General features: G+C 31.8%; 1 protein-coding gene across 1 annotated transcript; it reads left to right on the top strand.

The window, feature by feature from the left end:
* The first annotated feature begins 17420 nt into the window (after window positions 1-17420).
* On the top strand, window positions 17421-18563 carry LOC114714206 (putative F-box protein At2g02030). Its single transcript, XM_028898932.1, has one exon. It carries the CDS (start codon window positions 17421-17423, stop codon window positions 18561-18563), a length of 1143 nt encoding a protein of 380 aa, XP_028754765.1.
* The last annotated feature ends 4271 nt before the right edge of the window (window positions 18564-22834 follow it).

Raw genomic sequence — 22834 nt, 5'->3', positions numbered from 1 at the left:
CTCCATATATACAAAAAAATTTTAGTCAAACACATACATTTTTTTTAACAGAACACACGTATATTCTAAGAATGAAAAACATATTAAAATAACGAACTTTTTACAGTTGTTTTAGAGTGCTAGAGTAGTTATTAATGTGGATTGAGGAAAATGCTATAATTTATTATTTTCATATTTCAAAAAAAATTGTAAGGAAAAAATATATAGAGGGACACTTTGGTCTTTTAATAATATTCATAAATTTCTAATTAGTGCTAATTAGAAATTTGTTCAAAATGAAGGCTAATTTTAGTATTTTAACTGGATTTAAACGGATTCTCCCTTGTTATTTATAATTGTATAGCTAAGGTAACAAATTTTAAAATAATACTTTATATATACCTGTAGACAATTTTTTTGTTTATTTTTATCTTTTGATCACTTTTAAATTTCCGTGCAAGGCACAAAGAATAAAAAATATATTTATTTATGCTTTCATTGCTGTAATAATTTATTGGTAATTACTAAAAAAATTTTTGTAAAATAATAAATTGTCATTTTTTAAATTGAATTCATTAAAAAAATTTCATTTTGTCATCTTCATTTATCTTAGATTAAACAGAGGATCAGAGGGTTAATATCTCCACAAAGTGCACAAAATATCAAAATAGAGGTGAGAACATGAATCAGCTATCAATATCTTAAATTCAGCAGCACTAATTATCCTAAACTAACTAATTTTTAGTGCATCCAGTATCTTAAAATATATTTTTGTGGCACCCAGTATTATAAAATAATTAATTAATTTTCAGCGCATGCAGATGCACTACAATTTTTAGTGTGTATTGGGTGTTACTGGGCAATAAAAATTAATTCATTTAGAATATTAGATGCTACTGAAAAAATACTAACTAAAACAATTTTCTAGATGCACTAAATATACATTAATTTTTAATGCCAAGTGTTACTAAAAAAATATTTTAAGGTACCATATGCAAATATATTTGAATAAACAAAAAAATGAAATTAATAAAATTAAAATTAAAAAAGAAAGAAAGAAAGTTAGTACCTCATTCTTAGACACTGCTATTTGGGGATGAATATTCTGGGCTCATCTATTGTGTTAAAAATTAATTTATTAATTTAAGATACTAAGTGCTACAAAATATTTTAGGATGATGGATAAACTAGAAACTAATTAATTTAGGATACTAAGTGCTGCTAAAATATTTTTGAATACTGAATGCACTAAAAATAATGAATTTAAAACACTAATTATTCCTAAAAATATACTTTATAGTGTTGAATACACTAAAAATTAATTAATTTAAAATATTGGGCATTTTTTTAAAAAAAATATCTTAGAGTACTAAATCCAACTTAACCCAAATAAATACAAATAAAAGTTAATTAAAAATTATAAATAAAAAAAGAAAAAGAAACAAGGGATGGGTTTCATCCAAACGGTGTCATATGGGAAGGAACATGCCCTACTCATAGATATAATGAGGATGGCTGTTGACTTAGCAACAAAGTGTTTTCTCTTTCTCTTTTCAATGAGTTTGCAGCCCTGCTATATTCATTCTATACAGTAATTGCTTTGCATTTTCTCATTTTCTTTCTCTTTTTATCAGAAAACAAACTGATTGTTTGCACTGCTGCTTCGGTATGTTTTCTATTTTTAAATAGTTTAATTATTTGATATTTTCATTCTATATACTTCATATATTCTATTAATATATATATATTTATATACAACTTAGAGTAAAAATGTCCTCACTTTATTTTTCAGGTGTAATTATAAAACTACACCAAGAAAAAAAAGTTCAGAATAAAATTGCACTATTAAAAAGATTGAGAGTAAAATTACACACGAGAAATAATATCAAGAGTAAAATTACACATTTATCTTTCAACTTATGGAAAGTGAAATAAACTAATAAATCACACATGGTAAAAATTTTATCTCTATATAAAAAATGTATTAGTCATTTTTAATTGCCTGTAAATTTTTTTATGACTTGAAAAAATAATATTTTTTAAGAATCACTATGTATGGTTTTCTTTAGCCTAAAACATATATTTAGTACTTTAATTTTACAGAGAGCCACAATCCTCCATTTATCAATTCAATCATCAATGTCTTTCAGCATTGATATTTTTAGAGTAGACATGATGAAGAAATAGTATAAAAAAATTTTCAACAAAACAATTGTATGCCTCTCACTTATGTTTCTTACAGTAAAGCAAGTCACAAGAAGACCAACCATTTGAACTCAGTTTATACTACTGGCTATGTAAACAACAAGAGTCACTTAGAGGCAAAAGACATAACTTGCAACACCATTTGACATAACAATATAGAAATGAAAACGCTTTCTAACATAAATATATAACAGCACACACAAAAATAAAGCTTGTATAACAATTTGACATAATCACTATTTTCTCTGTATTCATTAGCAACTCTAACACGTCTGTTCTACTTCTCAAGTCATAGGCTCTAAAAATAAAAAATATTAACACAGTTAATAACATGCTATATTAAATTCTTTTATTTTGTCATTTGAAGTCTTAAATTTTCATTTTATTAAATAATGTATATTATAATTAGATTTTTCAATATCAATTTTAAGTAATATCAATGTCGATATAATTGACAATAAGAAATTTTGATTTTATAATTAGATAGTTTGATTTATAATTAATTAAAATTGTATATTTTGATATATCATTGAAGTTTTAATTATGTTACAATATTATTTATTAAATCAATTTTTTAAATTATATAAAGTGAATTTTATGATGAAAAAAATAACTAAAATCTAGTAAGAAGTAGAGTTTAAAAACTCAGAGAATATTATATCGTATTATGATATTGTCAATATCAGTATTTATTAAGACTTTAATTATGTTCTGATACCATTTATTAATTCTGATACTGGTTTTTGTAATTTAAAAGAAATTAAATTTTTTTAAAAAAAATTATTAAGTTATATTGGCGTTGAATTATTTTCACCTCATCTCCTCTACTTTTTTAAAATGTAATCCTTTCATATTTTTCAATTTTTTTAATGAATATATCACTTTTTCTGTTTTTTCTTAATGTAAATAATATATCGTTTATTAAGGGGAGGTGTTCTCATTATTTATAAAGTTTTCTTCTTAAAAAGAAATATAATTTGAGAATTTGTTAAGAAATATCATATTTGATTTTGATGGTGTCACTATCACTATAAGTAAAATGGTAGTTTGGATAGTGCATGAAAAAAATAAGGAGAGCTTCAAAGATCATATAGTTTGGTTTAGCATATCAACAAAATAGTCTAGATTGATAAAATTGCCTCCTTTAGACTCTGCTAAATTATTTTCTTTTAAGCCTACTAAGTATGCTAAGGAACTTACTTTCTCCTCTGCCATTCATGTAGAAGATGTAATATTTAAAATTAAATTGTAAGTGATGAATGAGGGTATGAATGGTTAGACTCAGAAAGACAATACCAAATCCTATACAAGTTTATGGGATCTCGTGACTTTGTTCAGAAATGAGATTGCGTGCGGTAAATATCATATATTTAAAGGAAATTTTTATATTAAAATTGGAAGAATATCATAGATGATTTTTTATAAATATAAAATCTTATTACTAGTACAAATATGATGATTTATACTAGCAGGTTTGAAAATGCTGATTATATCCTTAACCACATAAAAATTTTAATGGCCATCGAAAACAGGAGACATTAAAAAGTAGTACTCAACTTTTAATATTTCAAATTAGCATTAAATATAAACAAATATACATGACTATTTAGTAAAATGGATATAAATGGTTGGGGTATGACCCCATTCAACCCTATAGTCTGTTTAATATGAGGAAATAGAAGGAAGGAAAGGGAGAGAAAATTTTAATGAACTTGATTTAAAAAAGGGAAAACCATATTGGAGGTACCTATACTTTTTTCAATTTTCAATTTGGTACCTATGTGTTTTTGTTCTTAACTAAATCTTTATTTTTTCTATTAACATCATTAATCCTTATGTAGAGACTAAAAATATCAATAGAACAAAGTTATAAGAGCTAATATTGTTAAAAAGATAAAATTAAATGTTTAATTAAAGAGAAAAAAACACATAGGTACCAAATTAAAAATTGAGAGAAAGTATAGGTACCTTCAATATAGTTTTCCCTTTAAAAAATTAGAAAAGTGAGGTTAAAAATTTTTAACTAATTTTACTTACTATTTTATCTTACATCTTCTCTTTATTAAGATTTTATAACCCCACTTTTCTAATTTTTGAAATTGTACTCATCAAAATTTTTTCTTACTTTTCCTCCTTCGCTTCCAATTCTGTGGTACGATGTATAGGGTAAAACTTTCATATTATATTGGTCCCAATTTAAAAGTGATCTCATGGTGTTGGCGTTAATCAAAGATTCTAAGTTTTCATCTGGGATATGAAGAAAAGTTTATAGGTACTAGTAGGACATGCATGACGGTTGTTTGGGTTAGTTGGTTGGTCCATATTGTCCCCTTTTGTCATACTTTATTTTTAGTCTTTTATACTATTTGGTTTGATTTATAGAATATTATATGATCTTTTTATCTTGCTCAAATAAAGTTGGCGTTATACATTAAAAAAAAAAGAGGTTAGAAACAAAGTATGCGTGTGCGCAATTATAAAGGTAGCAAAGATACTTTAATAAATTCAGTAAATACTACCTCTAGTTCTAAATATAAATAATTGTTAACAGTTCTAAATATAATATCCAATTTATTTTGTCTTTTAAATTTATAATGTGTTCTCAAGAATATCCCTATTTATTGTAAGGTATTTTCATCCAAGTATAGCTCCAATATACATAATTAGATAAGGTAGTTTAAGAAAATCATCACATATTTGTTACAAATAATTAACTTAACTAATTTTTTTTATCTTTCTAAATTAGTTATCTAACTCTTATATTAACTAATGGTGCTAATATGTGTGTGTATATAGTATTTTATGTTTATTAAGACGCTAATGCAATTTTCCCATTTATTTATAACAAAGATACATTTTAACCTCACCCAATTCCTTGCAATTTACAGGAACTTTGATTTAGTTTCAAACTAAACTTCTCCTGTGGGTTGCACGTGGGGTATGAAATATAAAAATATTATATGGTAAAAATTATTTTAACATGGTAGTACTTGCAACATGAATTTCATCTACGTAATATCTGAATGTGCATTTCGTGCCAAACAATCAGCAAACTTCAAAACTTTCCTAATAGCATGCGAGCAATTTCAATATCCCAATCTTCATAATCAACTGTCTTGTCTCCTCAATAATCTGTCCATACGGACGGTTCTCTCCACTATCTCTAAACCCGATCCCTGTATCAATCGGCTAATACAAGATTTCAAAGATATAGTAACTAGGTGACTATCGAACAAAACAAGAAAATCAGCAGGTGAATAAAATACCTTGAATGCAAGACCCGATCCGCTTGCATCTCAATGGGGTATCACAAGATTTCAAGTATAAAGTTGATGATTGATTGATGATGATTGCTAGTCACTTTAATTAATAAATTCAATAAATGTTATAATTATTTATTTAAAATTTATTTTTGAAATTTAACAAGTTTAATAACTCGAGAACAACGGAAAATTAAAAAATTTTGTGATAAATATTCCCTCAGTTAAACTAAAGCTTGAATTCTCGTTTGGAATTAATTATTAAAATGGTTGTTTTTATATTTTGAATTAGTATTCACTTTAGGTTCCGTCAAACAACAATATGTTCACTTTAGGTTTTGGTTGGCGGGCCCAAGGTTTTGGGCTTGGTTCAGGAACGGAAAATTTACTCCTCAAGCGTCAGTGATCACAGTGCTTTTCTCTTGTGGAATCCGCTCGAGCCAGACGGGAATGGATAATGACGCGCTTTATCTTCCCTCAGAAATACAGGCCCCCAGAAAAAATCTTCCCCAGAAATCATCATAGACATCCTCAAACGACTTCCGGCAAAGATTGGAAAAATCTCATAAAAAACCCATCTTTCATCGGAACACCTTCAACAATCCAGTCATCAAAACCCTTCTCTTCTTTTTCCAATGGAATAGAAGTGATAATCCTTTGTGCTGGCCGTTGCGTTTGCTGGATTGCGGTTTGCATGTCCGTGAAATTGATAAAGTACCTTTCTTCAATTCCTTGGCGAGTACAAAGATAGTCGGTTCCTGTAATGGCCTGCTTTGTGTCGAAACCAATCAGTATAGAAAAATCTCCCTCCTTCATTATCATTGTGGAATCTGCGACTACAACCTCAGAGATGTGCCTAGATCCATAACTGCAGATTTTTTTTTTTTAACTTTGATGATTGCTTGACAGGATTTGGGTTCGGCCCAATATTTAATGATTACAAGAACTTATGTTGCTGATTGTTATGTTAATCGAGTGGAAATGTTTTCTTTAAGTAGAGAGTCATGGAAGGGAATAGATTTTGGGAACTTAGAGGGAGTGCTACTTGATTCTGAAACTATCACAGCTAATGGATCCATGTGTTGGTTCGGGTTAGATCTACGTCTATATGAGGCGGGTGAAGACAATGCTGAGGTTAAGGACGGTGAATATGATGTTAGGGTGATAGTTTCGTTTACTTTGATACCAAAGCCCCATTTAGACTATGGTACACCTATAAAGCTTACTTTTTATGAGAACAAACTTGCCAAGCTTTGTGACATATAGAAAGGCAATGACGGAACATCTGATCTGATTGATTTGCGGGTGTTAGATGAGGGTAAATGCACTTCTGGGGAGACTTGAAGCTGGACTAGAAGATATGCAGGCAGCCCCTTTCCATGCCGGAGAAAGCCATTCTTTTCTCAGCACGATATATTCAATGAGTATCTGGAGAAATGACATCGTACTTTACAAACCTGATTCTAAAGAGGACAGTAAAAATGGAGGAAGAAATGGCCTATACATGATGAATCTCGCTACTAATGAAGTAAGGACGCTTGTTATTCCTTATTGTGGCCCTATTCATAAGTATCTAGGATGATGAATGCAGATTTTTTTTTTACATGCATAGGTATCCTCCTATTAGTGACAGTCCTATTCAAGGCACTGAGCACTAAAGGTGAGCACCTCTCTCATAGGGACTCAAGCCTTGGTTTTTCACATTATGAGGGACTGATTCCTCCACTAGACCCAACCCCATTGTTATCTAGTTATTCTATTTGTTGACCCTGCATTCTACATTTTTCCTGTCTTCTGTTTTGGACTAATGAATGCATTTTCCCTTTTGCTTTGGTTGAGTTCAAGTTTCCCCCCTCTTGCATTACCCTTCAATATTTTAAACTTCTACGTTACTAGATGCGGAACCTTCCATCGGACGTGAACATTGGGCGGTTTTTTTTTTTTTTTAAAAAAAAGAATGATTGTCACCACACCAAAAAAAAAGAAGAAGAAGAAGGAGTGAACATTTTTAGCTTTATCTTATGTTTTATATATTTATATATATAAATTGATGTATGACTTAGTACCTGGCCCATGTAATGATAACTATCAATTATTAATGATACATTGAACCTTCAACAAATAATTTTGTAATTTTTAATTTGAAGTTCCAAATTTATCCTCATTTAACTGGATTAATTTTTTAAACAAATTTATCCAAAAACAATTCTAACATTGACCAAGGTCCGCGAGAATGTTCGATGTGATTATAAATTACATGTCTTAATAAAATCCATTTGGTTCAGTAAAATCAATTTTTTTAGGCTATATGGTATTAATGCTAAGTTAACGCCATTAAGCTTGGGCCTGAATTTTTTAGAAAATTATAACAACTAACAGTTTGGACAGCATAAAATAATATAGGGATAAAAAGTAATGGAAAAAAAGAAGCATAGGAACCAAAATACCTGTTGAAAGTATAAGGAATTGGACCTTTGCACCAACCCTTATCCGTCTAGCTAATAGTCCAATAGTTCATGCCAGCGTATTTAACAATATTGCTACTCCTCCGGTCCTAATTATAAGACCCAATTGACTTATTTGGAGATTAAGGAAGTAAGTTAAATTGATTATTTATAATAAATAAGTGTTGTCATTCCTAAAATATCCTTGCTAATTAAGTATATTGGCTAAAACTATCATTATTAGAAGGATTATCTTGGAAAAAAATGCATAAATATAAGAGACAAAATGATTGAGGTCTTATAATTAGGACCAAATAAAAAGTCAAATGGGATCTTATAATAAGGACCGGAGGAGTACCACATAAGTGAAGGTTGTTAAATTCAGAGCCAGCTTTTATAAAATAATAATACTAACATTTTGGATGGTCTAATGGATGAAAGTTAACAAAAGTATAAGATCAAAACCAAAATTTATTAAAAGTATATAGATTCGGAGTAAGTTTAACCCTAAACTAAAGTGCGGAAATTTGATCATAGGATTATAACTTACAAGAATGGTTATTGAAACAAATGATGAGGTCTATTTTAAAACAAAATACCAAGTCCTCTATCTTTTTCCTGCTTCACAACCGACAGAGTTAAGTTGTTCAATTTCTTCATTCTGCATTTCATATTTCTTTCTTCTTCTTCTTCTTTTCCCCCTAACTAACGTATTTTCCTTTTGTATTGCTTGAGGTAAAATGGTTTTGCTGCCCTTTTTCTTAACTTTTTTTTTTATAACAGAAAACATATTTATTTTGTCCATTGGAACTTAAAGTTCCAAATATGTTTTAGGTAGTAAATATTCTTCCATTTCAAAATGACGGTGGTTGGAATTTTACCTTCGTTTCAAAGTGCTGGTCACTTTAAATTCAATAAATATTAGAAGTATTGTTTACTTGAACTTTATATTTTTCAAATTTGACAAGTTTAATAATCCCAGAAAGAAAGAATTTTTTCCCCCTGAAATCCTGCCATAAATATTTTGACGATAAGTAACTGTAAATTGCCCCCCCCCCAAAACCTGTCTACCAAACATAGCATAAGTTAAGCCAAAGCCTGAATTCTTGTTTAGACTTAATTATTTGAGAAAATAATTTTTTTTTCCGAACTCAACATGTAATATGTAGTCATTTACATTTTGAATTAAGATTTACTTAAGGTTTTGTGATGGCAAAAATAAAAATATTTACTCAAAGTTTGGGTTGTTGGGCCCAAAACAAAAGTTTTGGGTTGGTTCAGAAAAATGGAAGGACGGACGATGAGCTAGCGACCCAAGTATCTCTTCCGTCGACTATGGTAATTTGAAATCCCTAATGGCTTGGTTGATTGCGAGTGCTTTCTTCTGAGAAATGCGTTTGAGCCGATATTCCTGAAGCAGATGGAAATGGATAGCCGCCCCCCATATCTTCCTGAAGAAACATCCTAAACATTCTCAAACGACTTCCGGTAGAATCCTTAATCCGATTTCAATGTGTGTGTAAACATTGGAATAATCTCATAAAAAGTCCATCTTTCATTGCGGACCACCTTCAACAGTCCAGTCATCAAAACCCTTCTCTTCTTCTCGATTGTAATAACAGTTGCATTCCTTTGCGCTGGCGCTTGCGTTTGCTGGATTGGGGGATGCAAGTCCGTCTAGTTCAGAAAGCACCTTTGGTCGATTCCTTGTGGGGTGCTAGTATCATCAGTTCCTGCAATGGCCTGGTTTGTGTTCAAATCCATCAGTATTATAAATCTCCTCCTTCTCTTTCATTGTGGAATCCTGCCACTACAGCAGTCAGACATGTTCCTAGACCCAGAATTATTTGTTCTGCCTTGGATAATTGCGTGACAGGATTTGGGTTCAGTCCAATTGTTAATGATTACAAGATCGTAAGAACTTATTCTAAGTTTTACGATGCAGTTGATCGAGCGGAAGTGTTTTCGTTAAGTAGAGGGTCTTGGAAGCGAATAGATATATTGGGAACTTAAAGGGAGTGAGACTTAATTCTGAAACTTTCACGAGTAATGGAGCCATATTTTGGTCTGGGGTAAAGTTAGGTGCAGATGAAGACGGTGAAGATGTTGTTGAGGTGATAGCATCATTTGACATAGTAAAGGAAGTGTTCACATTGACTCCATGGCCTGATTTAAACTATACGAGTGGAGATGAAAAGCTTACTATTTATGGGAACAAACTTGCTATACTTTGTGACGTTTCGTGTAGGGATAATGAAAGGTTTGATTTGATTAAGTTGTGGGTGATGGAGGAGGGTGCATGTTCCCATAAAAAGTCTTCACTTTATCATCGTCCATTTTGGAATTGCTACCTCCACCTTCAAATAAGCAATAAAGTGAAGAGAAATTTTACTAAAGAACCACATCATCAATAATCAAAAAAGTAAACGAAGGAAATATAGGCAGAATTGCAAGATGTCATAAATGAAGAATAGTTCACTGATTATAGCTGCTCTAATACCTGTAATTTCTTCACACAAACCAAACAGAACCTCATCGATTGGAAGAACATAAGAACTTAAGAGGAAGAATTGCAAGTGCTTGCGCAAAAAGAATTTAAAGAGAGGACAAAGACACGGAAAACCAAAGCATAGAGCGATACAAAGAAGTTCAAAAAACAGGGGTCACCAAAGCTGAGTTGGAAAGCCAAAGTCAAGAGATATATCCATATATCGTCTTAAATATTACTCCTCCAGTCTTAAATATAAGACTCCTTTTATAGTATAGTTTACACTACAAAAGAGATGTTATATTTAGGACCGGAGGAGTATTATTGTTTTTATCGTCAATGATTCCAAACTTATCAACAGTTTATTTGAATGGGCGTCTGCCAGCATTTACTTCTTATTTGCAGGGAAACACACATCTTCAAACAATTTTCCCTGAGGAGGTCACTTCTTATTTGCAGGGAAACACACGTCTTCAAACATTTTGAGCATTGTTACCTGAGGGGCAAAAGGTAATATCTTATCATTGAAACAATTGAAATTTTACAAAACACAAGCACATGGAAGACCCAAATTTTTAAAAGACGCCTTTTTCTAAATAGTGCAAGGAATAAAATAGAGAGCTTACAAACATTAATTATTGACTTTGACACTTGATGAATGATTTAATTTCGTATCTTCACTTTCAAATCACCATCCCAACATCCTCATCTCTGTATGTTTTGTTTATTCTAATGCTAGTGATGACCTATGAAATGCAATATTTTTATACAAGTTTGTATTGATTCTTAATTCTTGTGATGCTATTGCTTGCTTAGGGTTTTTATACAAGTTAGTATTGATCATCATCATTAGATCAGCTTTAAACGGTTAAGATTCTGTATCTTACAAAATGTTAATATATATATATATATATGTTTCTATAAAAGTATAAATATGTGAACTATTTAGATCAAATTTTAATAATTTAAATTTATTTATATATAATTTTGGATAATTAATTTTCATAATTTGATTCATTTTTAATAAGACAAAAATTAATTTTTGGATTATTCAACTCCTTTACTATTTACTATTTAATGAAATTTGCTAAAGGCATGGTTTATGGAAGAAGGAACTGCAGAAACAATTGAAGAAGACAAATAATACGGTCGAAGACGATGCAAACGCTGAAGGAAGGAACTGACGAGTTCACAGTGGACGACGGCTTTTCAGCAAAGCAGGCTTTAGGTACTGTTCGATAAGAGGGAAATGGAGAAAAGGAGAGGGAAAGAAAAACTTTAATAAACTCTATTTAAAAAATAAAAAAAATGAGGTTTTGAAATTTTAATAAAAAGAAAAAATAAAGAGAAAAATATTATCAAAGAGTAATAAAAACTAATTAAAAGCTTTTAATTATATTTTTCAAATCAAGCTCATTAAAATTTTTTCTCCCATCCCCTTCTCTCATGTTCCTCCATGCCAAATGGGTCCTGTATGGGGAACCTACGCTTCTCATCAGAAGCGTCATCCACCGTCGTCCGTTTCTTCCTCGAGCGTCTGCGCCTTCTTGACCGTTTTGCTTTTCTTCTCCATTTGTTTCCGCAATAGAGTACCTTCTTTCATAAACCGCATTTAACAATTTTTTAAAATTTTCTATTCAATCCATACGGAGCAGGCCACATCAGCAAATTTTAACCTTATCCGCAAGTCTTTTACCATATAAGATTATTAGGCGATGACTCATTCAAGCTTGAGTTATGTTTGGAAAAGAAAATTAAGAATTAAGTTTTAACCTAAAAGTGGTATCGAATATTTGACTGACCAGAAGCTTTTAATAATATTTTTCAATGTATATCAGTTTTATACTAATATAAGGATATAACTATTTGTATTAAAAAACCTTAGTTCTCTCAAATCGTTTTAATTGTAACAAATAACATAGTGTTGAGACTCAGTATTCGAAAATTTACAGTTGAAATTATAATATTGAAATATATTCAAATGAATTTATTTTAGAAATTGTACCATCAGCTTATAAAATTTACCTTTTTATAACGCTCAATTAAAAAAATTACCTTGAAATTTATTCTATCAACATTTTTATTTGATATCAAATTCAATAATTGTTACGCCAAAACAAAATTAAACAACTGTTTTCTATACATCAAAATCATGCTTCTCTCCACTTAGCGCAGTTCATATTAATTTTTGGGAAAATGGCAAAAAAAAAAGACCATCAAAATCAAAAAATTGCAAATAAAAACCTATGATCAACGTTAATATGTATTTTGACAACAATAGCATATGTTTTGATAATAATTTTTGTAAATCAGTCCCTATATACAATTTTTTTATTTTAGCAGCTTTTTTTGTCATTTTTGCTTAATTTTTTGCAAGTTCTTTTAAATTCTTTTTATTTTATTAAGTAAAAACTTGTCCTACTTTTAAAACGGGACTCTGTCAAATCTCAACGTCGGGGTTAGTTTGTGAAAGAAAACTTGTAAATACACTTTTAAAATTTGAAGGTTCAACTCAGACAATGAAGAGAACACAACTACAATCATCACATGAACGTAAATAATAATAATACTAATACTAATTTAATAAAATATTATTAAGATGTTAATATTTACTTCTATAGACACTATCCAACAGCAAGCGATGACAACGATCTGATGGTTTAACGGCAAGCCAGGTCTAGTAATTTATCAAATTGGTAGAACTTAATGGCAATGTCTTTATTTTAACACCAATATATGTATTAAGCCTTTATTCATGGGATGAACCATTTGAATATGTACATACATCTCACACTCTCATTCTGAATTAAATAAGTATACATGAATTACTTTAATTTATTGAAATCATTTCTTTATTCTAAATATAAGGTGCACTTAATTCTTTGGTTAGTCAATTTCATGACGAGGTTCATTCACCACCGATCATTGCGTGCACGGCCACCTGAACCTATCCATCTCATATTAAATACATAGTCATGAACATTTTGGAATAAAACAAACAAATGTAAAGGCATATACTCTCTTAGTAATCGATTGATATACATGAATACTTTTTTATTCAATTAACGAACCATTTAATATGGGAAAATTTTATTTAACGACAGCAGAAGGAAATTTATATCACTCAACCCTCAAAACATTCTGAAATGTCATTGCAGAGCCAAGAGACCAAATTGAAATTAAAACTAAAAGTAAGATTACAATAATACCCTTCACTTTTATTTTTTTAAAAAATAAATATTAATGGATGCAACTGTTCCGGCCACCGAAATTACAGTAATGGCCACCAGTACTTAGGTGGCTGCCGTCAGAGGTTGAACCTCCGGTGGCTGTTACTGTAACTCCAATAGCCGAAATTTTTTTAAAAAAACAAAGTGGCCAAGAGAAGGTTTGAACCCATGACCCCTTGGCTCGCCAAAAGTAATATAACCATCAAGCCAAGAAAACCATTCAATTATTTAATGCAAATAAAAATATATATAATAAAACAAACACAACTGTCTAGGTATAAGTGAACAAGTGAAATTAATTTATAAGTAAAATTCAGCAATTTACAACAAAAATTAGATAATTTACAAATAACATAATAAAATTCACAACCCCAAATACAAGTGTTTAAGTACAAATGAGTAAGTAAAATTTAAATATTTACAACAAAAGTTTATAGATTTATAGCGTAAGTGATCACAATGCTTTTCTTCTGTGGAATCCATTATCCACCCGAGCCAGACGGGAATGGAGAATGACGCGCTTTATCTTCCCCAAGAAATGCAGGCCAAAAAAAAAATCTTCCCCCAGAAATCATCAGAGACATCCTCAAACGACTTCCGGCAAAATTCTTAATCCGATTTCAATGTGTGTGTAAAGATTGGAAAAATCTCATAAAAAACCCATCTTTCATCGTGGAACACCTTCAACAATCCATTCATCAAAACCCTTCTCTTCTCCTTTTCCAATGGAATAGAAGTGATAATCCTTTGTGCTGGCCGTTGCGTTTGCTGTATTGCGGTTTGCATGTCCGTGAAATTGATGAAGTACCTTTCTTCAATTCCTTGGCGAGTACAAAGATAGTCGGCTCCTGTAATGGCCTGCTTTGTGTCGAAACCAATCAGTATAGAAAAATCTCCTCCTTCATTATCACTGTGGAATTCTGCGACTACAATCTTCAGAGATGTGACTAGATCCATAACTGCAGATTGTTTTTTTAACTTTGATGATTGCGTGACAGGATTTGGGTTCAGCCCAATAGTTAATGATTACAAGGATGGTAAGAACTTATGTTGCTGATATGAGGCGGGTGAAGACAATATTGAGGTTGAGGAGGGTGAATATGATGTTAGGGTGATGGTTTCATTTGACATAGCAAAGGAAGTGTTTACTTTGATACCAAAGCCCCATTTAGACTATGGTACACCCATGAAGCTTACTGTTCATGAGAACAAACTTCCCATGCTTTGTGACATTGGGAAAGGCGATGATGGAACATCTTATCTGATTGATCTGTGGGTGTTAGATGAGTGTAAATGAACTTCTGGGGAGACATGGAGCTGGACTAGAAGATATGAAGGCAACCCCTTTCCATGCCGGAGAAGCCATTCTTTTCTTAGCACGATATATTCAATGACTATGTGGAGAAATGAAATTGTACTCTACACACCTGATTCTAAAAAGGACAGTGAAAAAGGAGCAAGAAATGGTCTATATATGATAAATCTCGCTACTAATGAAGTAAGAAGGTCTGTTATTCCCTATTGTGGCCCTATTCATAGTATTTACAATTATGTGGAGAGCCGTGTATCACTTGACAAATATTTTAGATCATTCCGTGCCTATACTATTTGATGTTAGTTATTATTACCTCTAGTCCTAATTATAAGACCCAGTTGACTAATTTGAGGAGATTAATGAAAGAAGTTAAATTAGTTATTTGTAACAAATAGGTATTATCTTTTCTAAAATATCCTTACTAATAAACTATATTGGTTAGAACTACAATTATTAGAAGGATTACTTTGGAAAAAAATACATAAATATGAGACACAAAGTGGATTAGGGTCTTATATTTAGAACCAAAATAAAAGTCAAACAGAGTCTTATATTAAGGACCGGAGGTAGTACTAAATATGAGTACCTTTCCTGATGAGGATTTAAATCTTGGTTCATGTGATAAGGGATTGATCCCTTCCACTAGACCTAACCTCCATTAATATCTAGTTATTCTATTTGTTTACCTTGCATTCTATATTTTTCCTTTCTTCTGTTTTGGACTAATGAATGCATTTTCCCTTTTGCTTTGGTTGAGTTCAAGTTCCATCCTCTTGCATTACCTTTCAATATTTTAAACCTCTACATTAGTAGATGCGGAACCTTCCATTGGACGTGAACATTGTGCTGGCAAAAAAAAAAAAAACGAAGAAGAAGTGAACATTGTTAGCTTTATCTTATGTTTTATATATATATATATATATATATATATTAATGTATGACTTGGTACATGGCACCTATAACGATAATTTGATATATATATATATATATATATATATTAATGTATGACCTAGTACATGATCTCTATAACGATAACTATCACTTATTAATGATACATTAAACCTTTAACAAATAATTTTGTAATTTTTAATTTGAAGTTCCAAATTTATCCTCGTTTAACATGATTAATTTTTTAAACAAATTCATCCAAAACAATTCTAACATTGACCAAGTTCCGGGGAAAGTTGCCATTTCAAAATCGTGTTCTAAGAAAATAAATTACATGCCTTAATAAAATCATCTGGTTCAGTAAAATCAATTTTGTTAGGCCACATGGTATTAATGTTAAGTTAACGCCATTAAGCTCGGGCCTAAATTTTTTAGAAAATTATAAGAACTAACAGTTTGGACAGCATAAAATAATATAGGGATAAAAAGTAAGGGAAAAAAAGAAGCATAGGAACCAAAATACCTGTTGAAAGCATAAGGAATTGGACCTTTTCACGTCAACACCCACATAAGTCACGTCCGTCTAGCTAGTAGTCCAATAGTTCATGCCAGCTTATTTAACAGTATGACTACCACATAAGTGAAGGTTGCTAAACTCAGAACCAATGTTTTCATAAAATAATAGCACTTAACATTTTGGATGGTATAATGGATGACAATTAACCAAAAAATGATAAAAGATCAAAACCAAAATTTATTAAAAGGACTCCTCCAGTCATAAATATAAGACCTATTTTATAAGCATTATATTTAGGACCGAAGGAGTATATAGATTCGGAGTAAGTTTAACCCTGAATTAAAGTGTGGAAATTTGATCATAGGATTGTAACTTACAAGAATGGTTATTGAAAAAAATGATGAGGTCTATTTTAAAACAAAATACCAAGTTCTCTATCTTTTTCCTGTTTCACAACGAACTGAGTTAAGTTGTTCAATTTCTTCATTCTGCATTTCGTATTTCTTTCTTCTTCTTCTTCTTTTCCTAACTAATGTATTTTCGTTTTGCATTGTTTGAGGTCAAGTGGTTTTGCTGCCCTTTTTCTTAACTTTTTTTTTTTAAACAGCAAACATATTTATATTTTGTCCATTGGAACTTAAAGTTCCAAATATATGTTTTAGGTAGTAAATATTCTTCCATTTCAAAATGACGGTGGTTGGAATTTTACCTTTGTTTCAAAATGCTGGTCACTTTAAATTCAATAAATATTAGAAGTATTGTTTACTTGAAATTTATATTTTTGAAACCCCCCCGGGGGAAATCTTTCTACCAAACATAGCCTATGTGCTCATATGCAGTCATTTACACTTTGAATTAAGATTTGCTTGAGGTTTTGTGATGGCAAAAACAAAATTTTTACTCAAAGTTTGGGTTCTTGGGCCCAAAACAAAAGTTTTGGGTTGGTTCAGTAAAATGGAGGACGGACGATAAGCCAGCGACCCAACTATCTCTTCCTTCGACTTTGGTAATTTGAAATCCCTAGTGGCTTCGTCGACTGCGAGTGCGTTCTTCTGCTAAGTGCGTTTGAGCCGATATTCATGAAGCAGATGGAAATGGATAGCCACCCGCCATATCTGCCTGAAGAAATCATCCTAAACATTCTCAAACGACTTCCGGTAGAATCCCTAATCCGATTTCAATGTGTGTGTAAACATTGGAATAATCTCATAAAAAGTCCATCTTTCATTGCGGACCACCTTCAACAGTCTAGTCATCAAAACCCTTCTCTTCTTCTTGATTGTAATAATAGTTTCAGTCCTTTGCGCTGGCGCTTGCGTTTACTGGATTGGGGGATGCAAGTCCGTCTAGTTCAGAAGGCACCTTTGGTCGATTCCTTGGGGGGTGCTAGTATCATCGGTTCCTGCAATGGCCTGGTTTGTGTTCAAATCCATCAGTATGATAAATCTCCTCCTTCTCTGTCATTGTGGAATCCTGCCACTACAGCAGTCAGACATGTTCCTAGACCCAGAATTATTTTTTCTGACTTGGATGATTGCATGACAGGATTTGGGTTCAGTCCAATTGTTAATGATTATAAGATAGTAAGAACTTATTCTAAGTTTCACGATGCAGTTGATCGAGCGGAAGTGTTTTCGTTAAGTAGAGGGTCATGGAAGCGAATAGATAGTGGGAACTTAAAGGAAGTGAGACTTAATTCTGAAACTGTCACGACTAATGGAACCATATTTTGGTCTGGTGTAAAGTTAGGTGCAGATGAAGATGGTGAAGATGGTGTTGAGGTGATAGCATCATTTGACATAGTAAAGGAAGTGTTCACATTGATTTCATGGCCTGATTTAAACTATACGAGTGGAGAGGAAAAGCTTACTATTTATGGGAACAAACTTGCTATACTTTGTGACGTTTGGCGTAGGGATAATGAAAGATTTGATTTGATTAAGTTGTGGGTGATGGAGGAGGATACATGTGCATCTGGGGAGAGATGGAATTGGACTAAAATATATACTAGCCCCTTTTCAAAGACATTAGATCCGTTGACTATTTGGAGGAACCAGATTGTCTACAAATGGGGTTCTGCAGTGCCTAGTAAGAAAGGAAGAAATGTTCATTTGATGAATCTCACTACTAATGAAGTTAAGAGGTTTGTTGTTCCCTATCGTGGCCCTATTCAAAATGTATACAATTATGTAGAAAGCCTTGTATCAGTTGGCAACAACTACATTGAAGAATCTTGATCCCAAATCCAAATTACTACATTGCAAATTTACATTGTTGGAGTACTTTTGATGAAATGGAATCTCTCATATTTTAGATGATTCTATACCCATATTATTTGATGTTATTTAGAGTTATCTAGAATGATGAATGCAGATATTAAGAAGCAGTTGTGCCTGTTGTTTGGGGCTACTTGTCCTTCAATGTGCCAATAGTCTGTTTTTGTTGTTGGGTGAAAAATATACCACTGATTTACTATATTGTATGAGATTGAGAGGCCAGAAAAGTACGTAATCTCTCTCTCTCTCTCTCTCTCTCTCTCTGCGCTTTAAACTAAAACCTCTTTGTCTGCAAATTTCTTTGTTTATTCTGCTCCTTCCATATCCATCTTCTGCAGCCGTAAGTGATGAGGTTATCCAGTTATAGTTTTGAGTTTCGAATTTTCTTGCTTAATGATGTTGTATGAAGTATCCATTACTGATGGGAGTTGTCTAGTTATGGATTTGGTTCTTCTAATTGTTTACCCTGCATTCTATATTTTTGCTTTCTTCTATTTTGGACTAATGAATGCATTTCCCGTTTTGCTCTCATCGAGTTCAGGCTTTTCCCCTCTTGCATTACCTTTTGATATTTAAGCTTCCATTGGAAGTGGACATTGTTAGCTTTATCTGTTAAGTTTCATTAAGATGTCACAGTTTGCATTGAAGTTTTGTTCAGTCATTCATATAAATGAGCACACGCGTGCGCCCCTTAACCTCGGGATGGGGTTGGAAATTTTTGAAATTTTGTTATTTGTGTGGGCATTTTCATGCTGTGCCGTTGATTTATTGAAGGTGCTTCATATATATGTGCAGTCATTCATATATTTGAGCGCACGCATGCGCCCCTGTTTTCTGAATTGCTTCTGTATCTGCAGTCATTTAAATAAGCATATATGTAACATTACATTAAAAAATTATGGTAACTAATGAAAGATAAACAAAGGATGACTTCATTTGTTTTGGCTCCTTCCTACAAGTTGCAGCTTGTGTAGAGAACCTCTACCAGCAAAATTTATAAACCCATATTACAATTTAGAATTACAACCTATAAAGAAAGACAACACCTATACCAGTAAACCTACGGACAAAAGTCTTCGCTTTATCATCTTCCGTTTTGGAATTGCTGCTTCCCCCTTCAAATAAGCAATAAATTGAAGATAAATTTTACTAAAGAACCACATCATCAATAATCAAAAAAATAAACGAAGGAAATAAAGGCAGGATTGCAAGATGTCATACATGAAGAACAGTTCACTGATTAGCTGCTCTAATACCTGTAATTTCTTCACACAAACCAAACAGAACCTCATCGATTCGAAGAACATAAGAACTTAAAAGGAAGAATTGCAAGTGCTTGCGCAAAAAGAATTTAAAGAGAAGACAAAGAAACGGCAAAACCAAAGCATAGAGCGATACAAAAGAAGTTCAGAAAACAGGGGTCACCAAAGCTCTGAGTTGGAACGCCAAAGTCAAGAGATATATACATATGCTTAAATATTATGACTGTTTTTATAGTCAGTGATTCCAAACTTACCAACAGTTTATTTGAATGGGCATCTGCCAGCGTTTACTTCTTATTTGCAGGGAAACACACATCTTCAAACATTTTGAACATTGTTCCCTGAGGAGCAAAAGCTAATATCCTATCAATGAAACAATTGAACTTTTACAAAACACAAGCACATGGAAGACTCAAATTTTTAAAAGACACCTTCTTCTAAATGGTGCAAGGAACAAAATAGAGAGCTCACACAAATTAATTACTGACTTTGATATTTGATGAATGATTTGATCTCCCATCTTCACCTCCAAATCACCATCTCAACATCCTCATTTCTGTTACCTCAATTAATTAAAATTGAATAAATAAGAAAATTGCATTAAAATTAATCAATATTTAATCAAAATCAATTCAGGATGAGAATCGCAGAGAAATAGTTATGGTTTTGTTGGACAAAAAAGTTATGACTTTTATTACTAGATTTAGATATCTTATATAATGTTTTTTAAGAAAATAGAATCCTCTGATTGGATTTAGTCTGGTAAGATTTTTTATTCTAAAAATCATTTTTTTAACCTGATTTGATTCTCAAAAATGGAACCAAATAAATTAAACAGAAAAGAAACTGACTCTACAAAAACCTCATCAGCCCTCTATAACATTTTCAAAAGGCTTCCGGTAAGATCCTTAGATCGGTTTCAATGTGTTTGCAAATATTAGAAAAATCTGATAAGAAATCTCATCAAGACTCCGTCTTTCATCGAAGATCACTTCCACTAGAGACATCAGATCAGAGAGGTACGGCCCAGAACTATAGTGTGCTAGATATGTCACTATTGATGGAGTTATGTTTTGGGATGATATGATGGGCTATGTTAAGAATTATCCACATTGAATGGACCTATCAAAGGAAGTGTTTGAATTGATACCTATGCCTCTATTCCACTGGAGACATCAGATCAGAGAGGTACGCCCCAGAACAAACATGCTCTGGTTGCTCGCATGGAAGGAGAGGATGGATTCAATTTGATTCACTTGTGGGTGCAGGGGAAGGAGACATGTCCATCCGAGGACTTGGACCGAAAAAGATGGGAATGGACTAAAATATATATTAGCAGCCCTTGTCCATGGGATTACTTAAATCCAGTGAGTATTTGGAGGAATGAGATTGTCTTAGTGCCTTCTTATCAGAATGAGAATAATTATCAAATGGAAATTTTATACATGCTCAATCTCACTACTGATGAGTTTAAGAGGCCTGATATTAGATCTCACTCTTCCAACTTTGATCGAATAAGAAAAAGAATGTCCGTCTCTTATCGTAAAAGAGATATCAAGATTTTCAATTACGTGGAAAGTCTTGTATTAGTCAATCGGCACTATTAACATTGAAGAATTTTGATCTCAATTTCGAGTTGCAAGTTTACTTAGTAGAAGACTACTTTTGGTGGAAATTCATACATAGTAGTTTATCTCGTAATTTACTTTTAGTTGTTAAATCCTTCTTGCAAAGTTATGAGTGGAATGGTAATTAATACATACTTTGGAAATCAGTCTTCGAAATTTCTGTTGTTTAGTATTCCCCCCCCCCCCCAGTTCTTACTATTGTTTTAACCTTTGAGGTATTATTACCTGATTTGGTAAAACATCGTAACTATAGAAAACAACAGAATGAGGACTTTGTAAATTGGTGACCTTTTTTAGGGTAAGAGACAGGGCTTCTTTTCCTCATTATGACTTTTAGTACTTTTCCTTGCTGGACTTGGATATTTTTATATGTTTTGTTTCTCTTTTTTGTCAAAAAAAAAATCCTCTTTGATTCGACCTTGTCAAATAGGATTTTTTTTATTCTCCAAATCGCACTAACCAAATAAATAAATTAACAATATTACAAGCATAATTTAATTATAAAAAAGCCTAAAAAATCGAATTAAGCTTAATTTGATTTGGTTTTATTTCTGAACAATATCGATTTAAAGAGAATAATGATTTTTTCATTCCTATCGTAACTCTCGATCACCTCTTTTAATTAAACAGAGGCTGAGCGTTTGGCAGCAAGAGATCGAGGGTCTAATTTAGGTGAAAAATTTAATGGCACAAAGGTTTGTATTGAAACTGATTGTGAAATATATTATTTAAAATTTGACAGAAATATTTTTTTTTCTCTACGTACATTTCAGACAAATATAATTGGCCAAATTTGGAAACAAATTCCACAGGTCAATTATGCTGAAAGGTTATTGTTATATAGTTGGCAAAAAATTGTCTAGCGTTATATGCGAGATTTTGGGTCATTGTTTTCCTCTCTCTCTCTCTCTTTCCTACTGTATAATCATTTTCTTAACGAAATTGATCAGAAAAAGTTTCATTTTAATGGTCAAAGACTCTAATTAAATTTTTACACCACTGTAACCATCACAACCCTTAAATTCTCCTCTAATTCCAGTTCACCTTATAGTCATTTTATTTTGCTGGATCCAGTGACATGTAAACCCTTAAAGTTCCAAAATCACTTTTCAACCCATTGTTCTTTGATTTCATTGTTGGCTCTAGCAATGACTCGCTCTGTTTTGAAAATCTATTTAAAATATTTCCTCATTCCTTTTTATTGGGAAAACTAGCAGTTAATTAAAGAGGTCAGGAAGGTGCTCCCGAACTTGGGATTCTTTTTTGTTGTTATTACTATCTAGGATTTGGATTCAGCCCAATTTGTATTTTATTAAATTATATTTGGTTTATGCATGAATAT

This window comes from Neltuma alba, unplaced genomic scaffold (genome assembly GCF_004799145.2).
Source record: "Neltuma alba isolate B1F8T4 unplaced genomic scaffold, ASM479914v2 tig00011496_pilon, whole genome shotgun sequence".
In the NCBI taxonomy this organism is placed as follows: Eukaryota; Viridiplantae; Streptophyta; class Magnoliopsida; order Fabales; family Fabaceae; genus Neltuma; species Neltuma alba.
Note: the sequence above shows the minus strand (reverse complement) of the source record. Positions and strands in the feature narration are given on the sequence as shown.

Bases quoted from the DNA above. Each gene is read 5' to 3' on its own strand.
- LOC114714206 (XM_028898932.1), top strand. From the start codon at position 17,421: ATGGATAGCCACCCGCCATATCTGCCTGAAGAAATCATCCTAAACATT.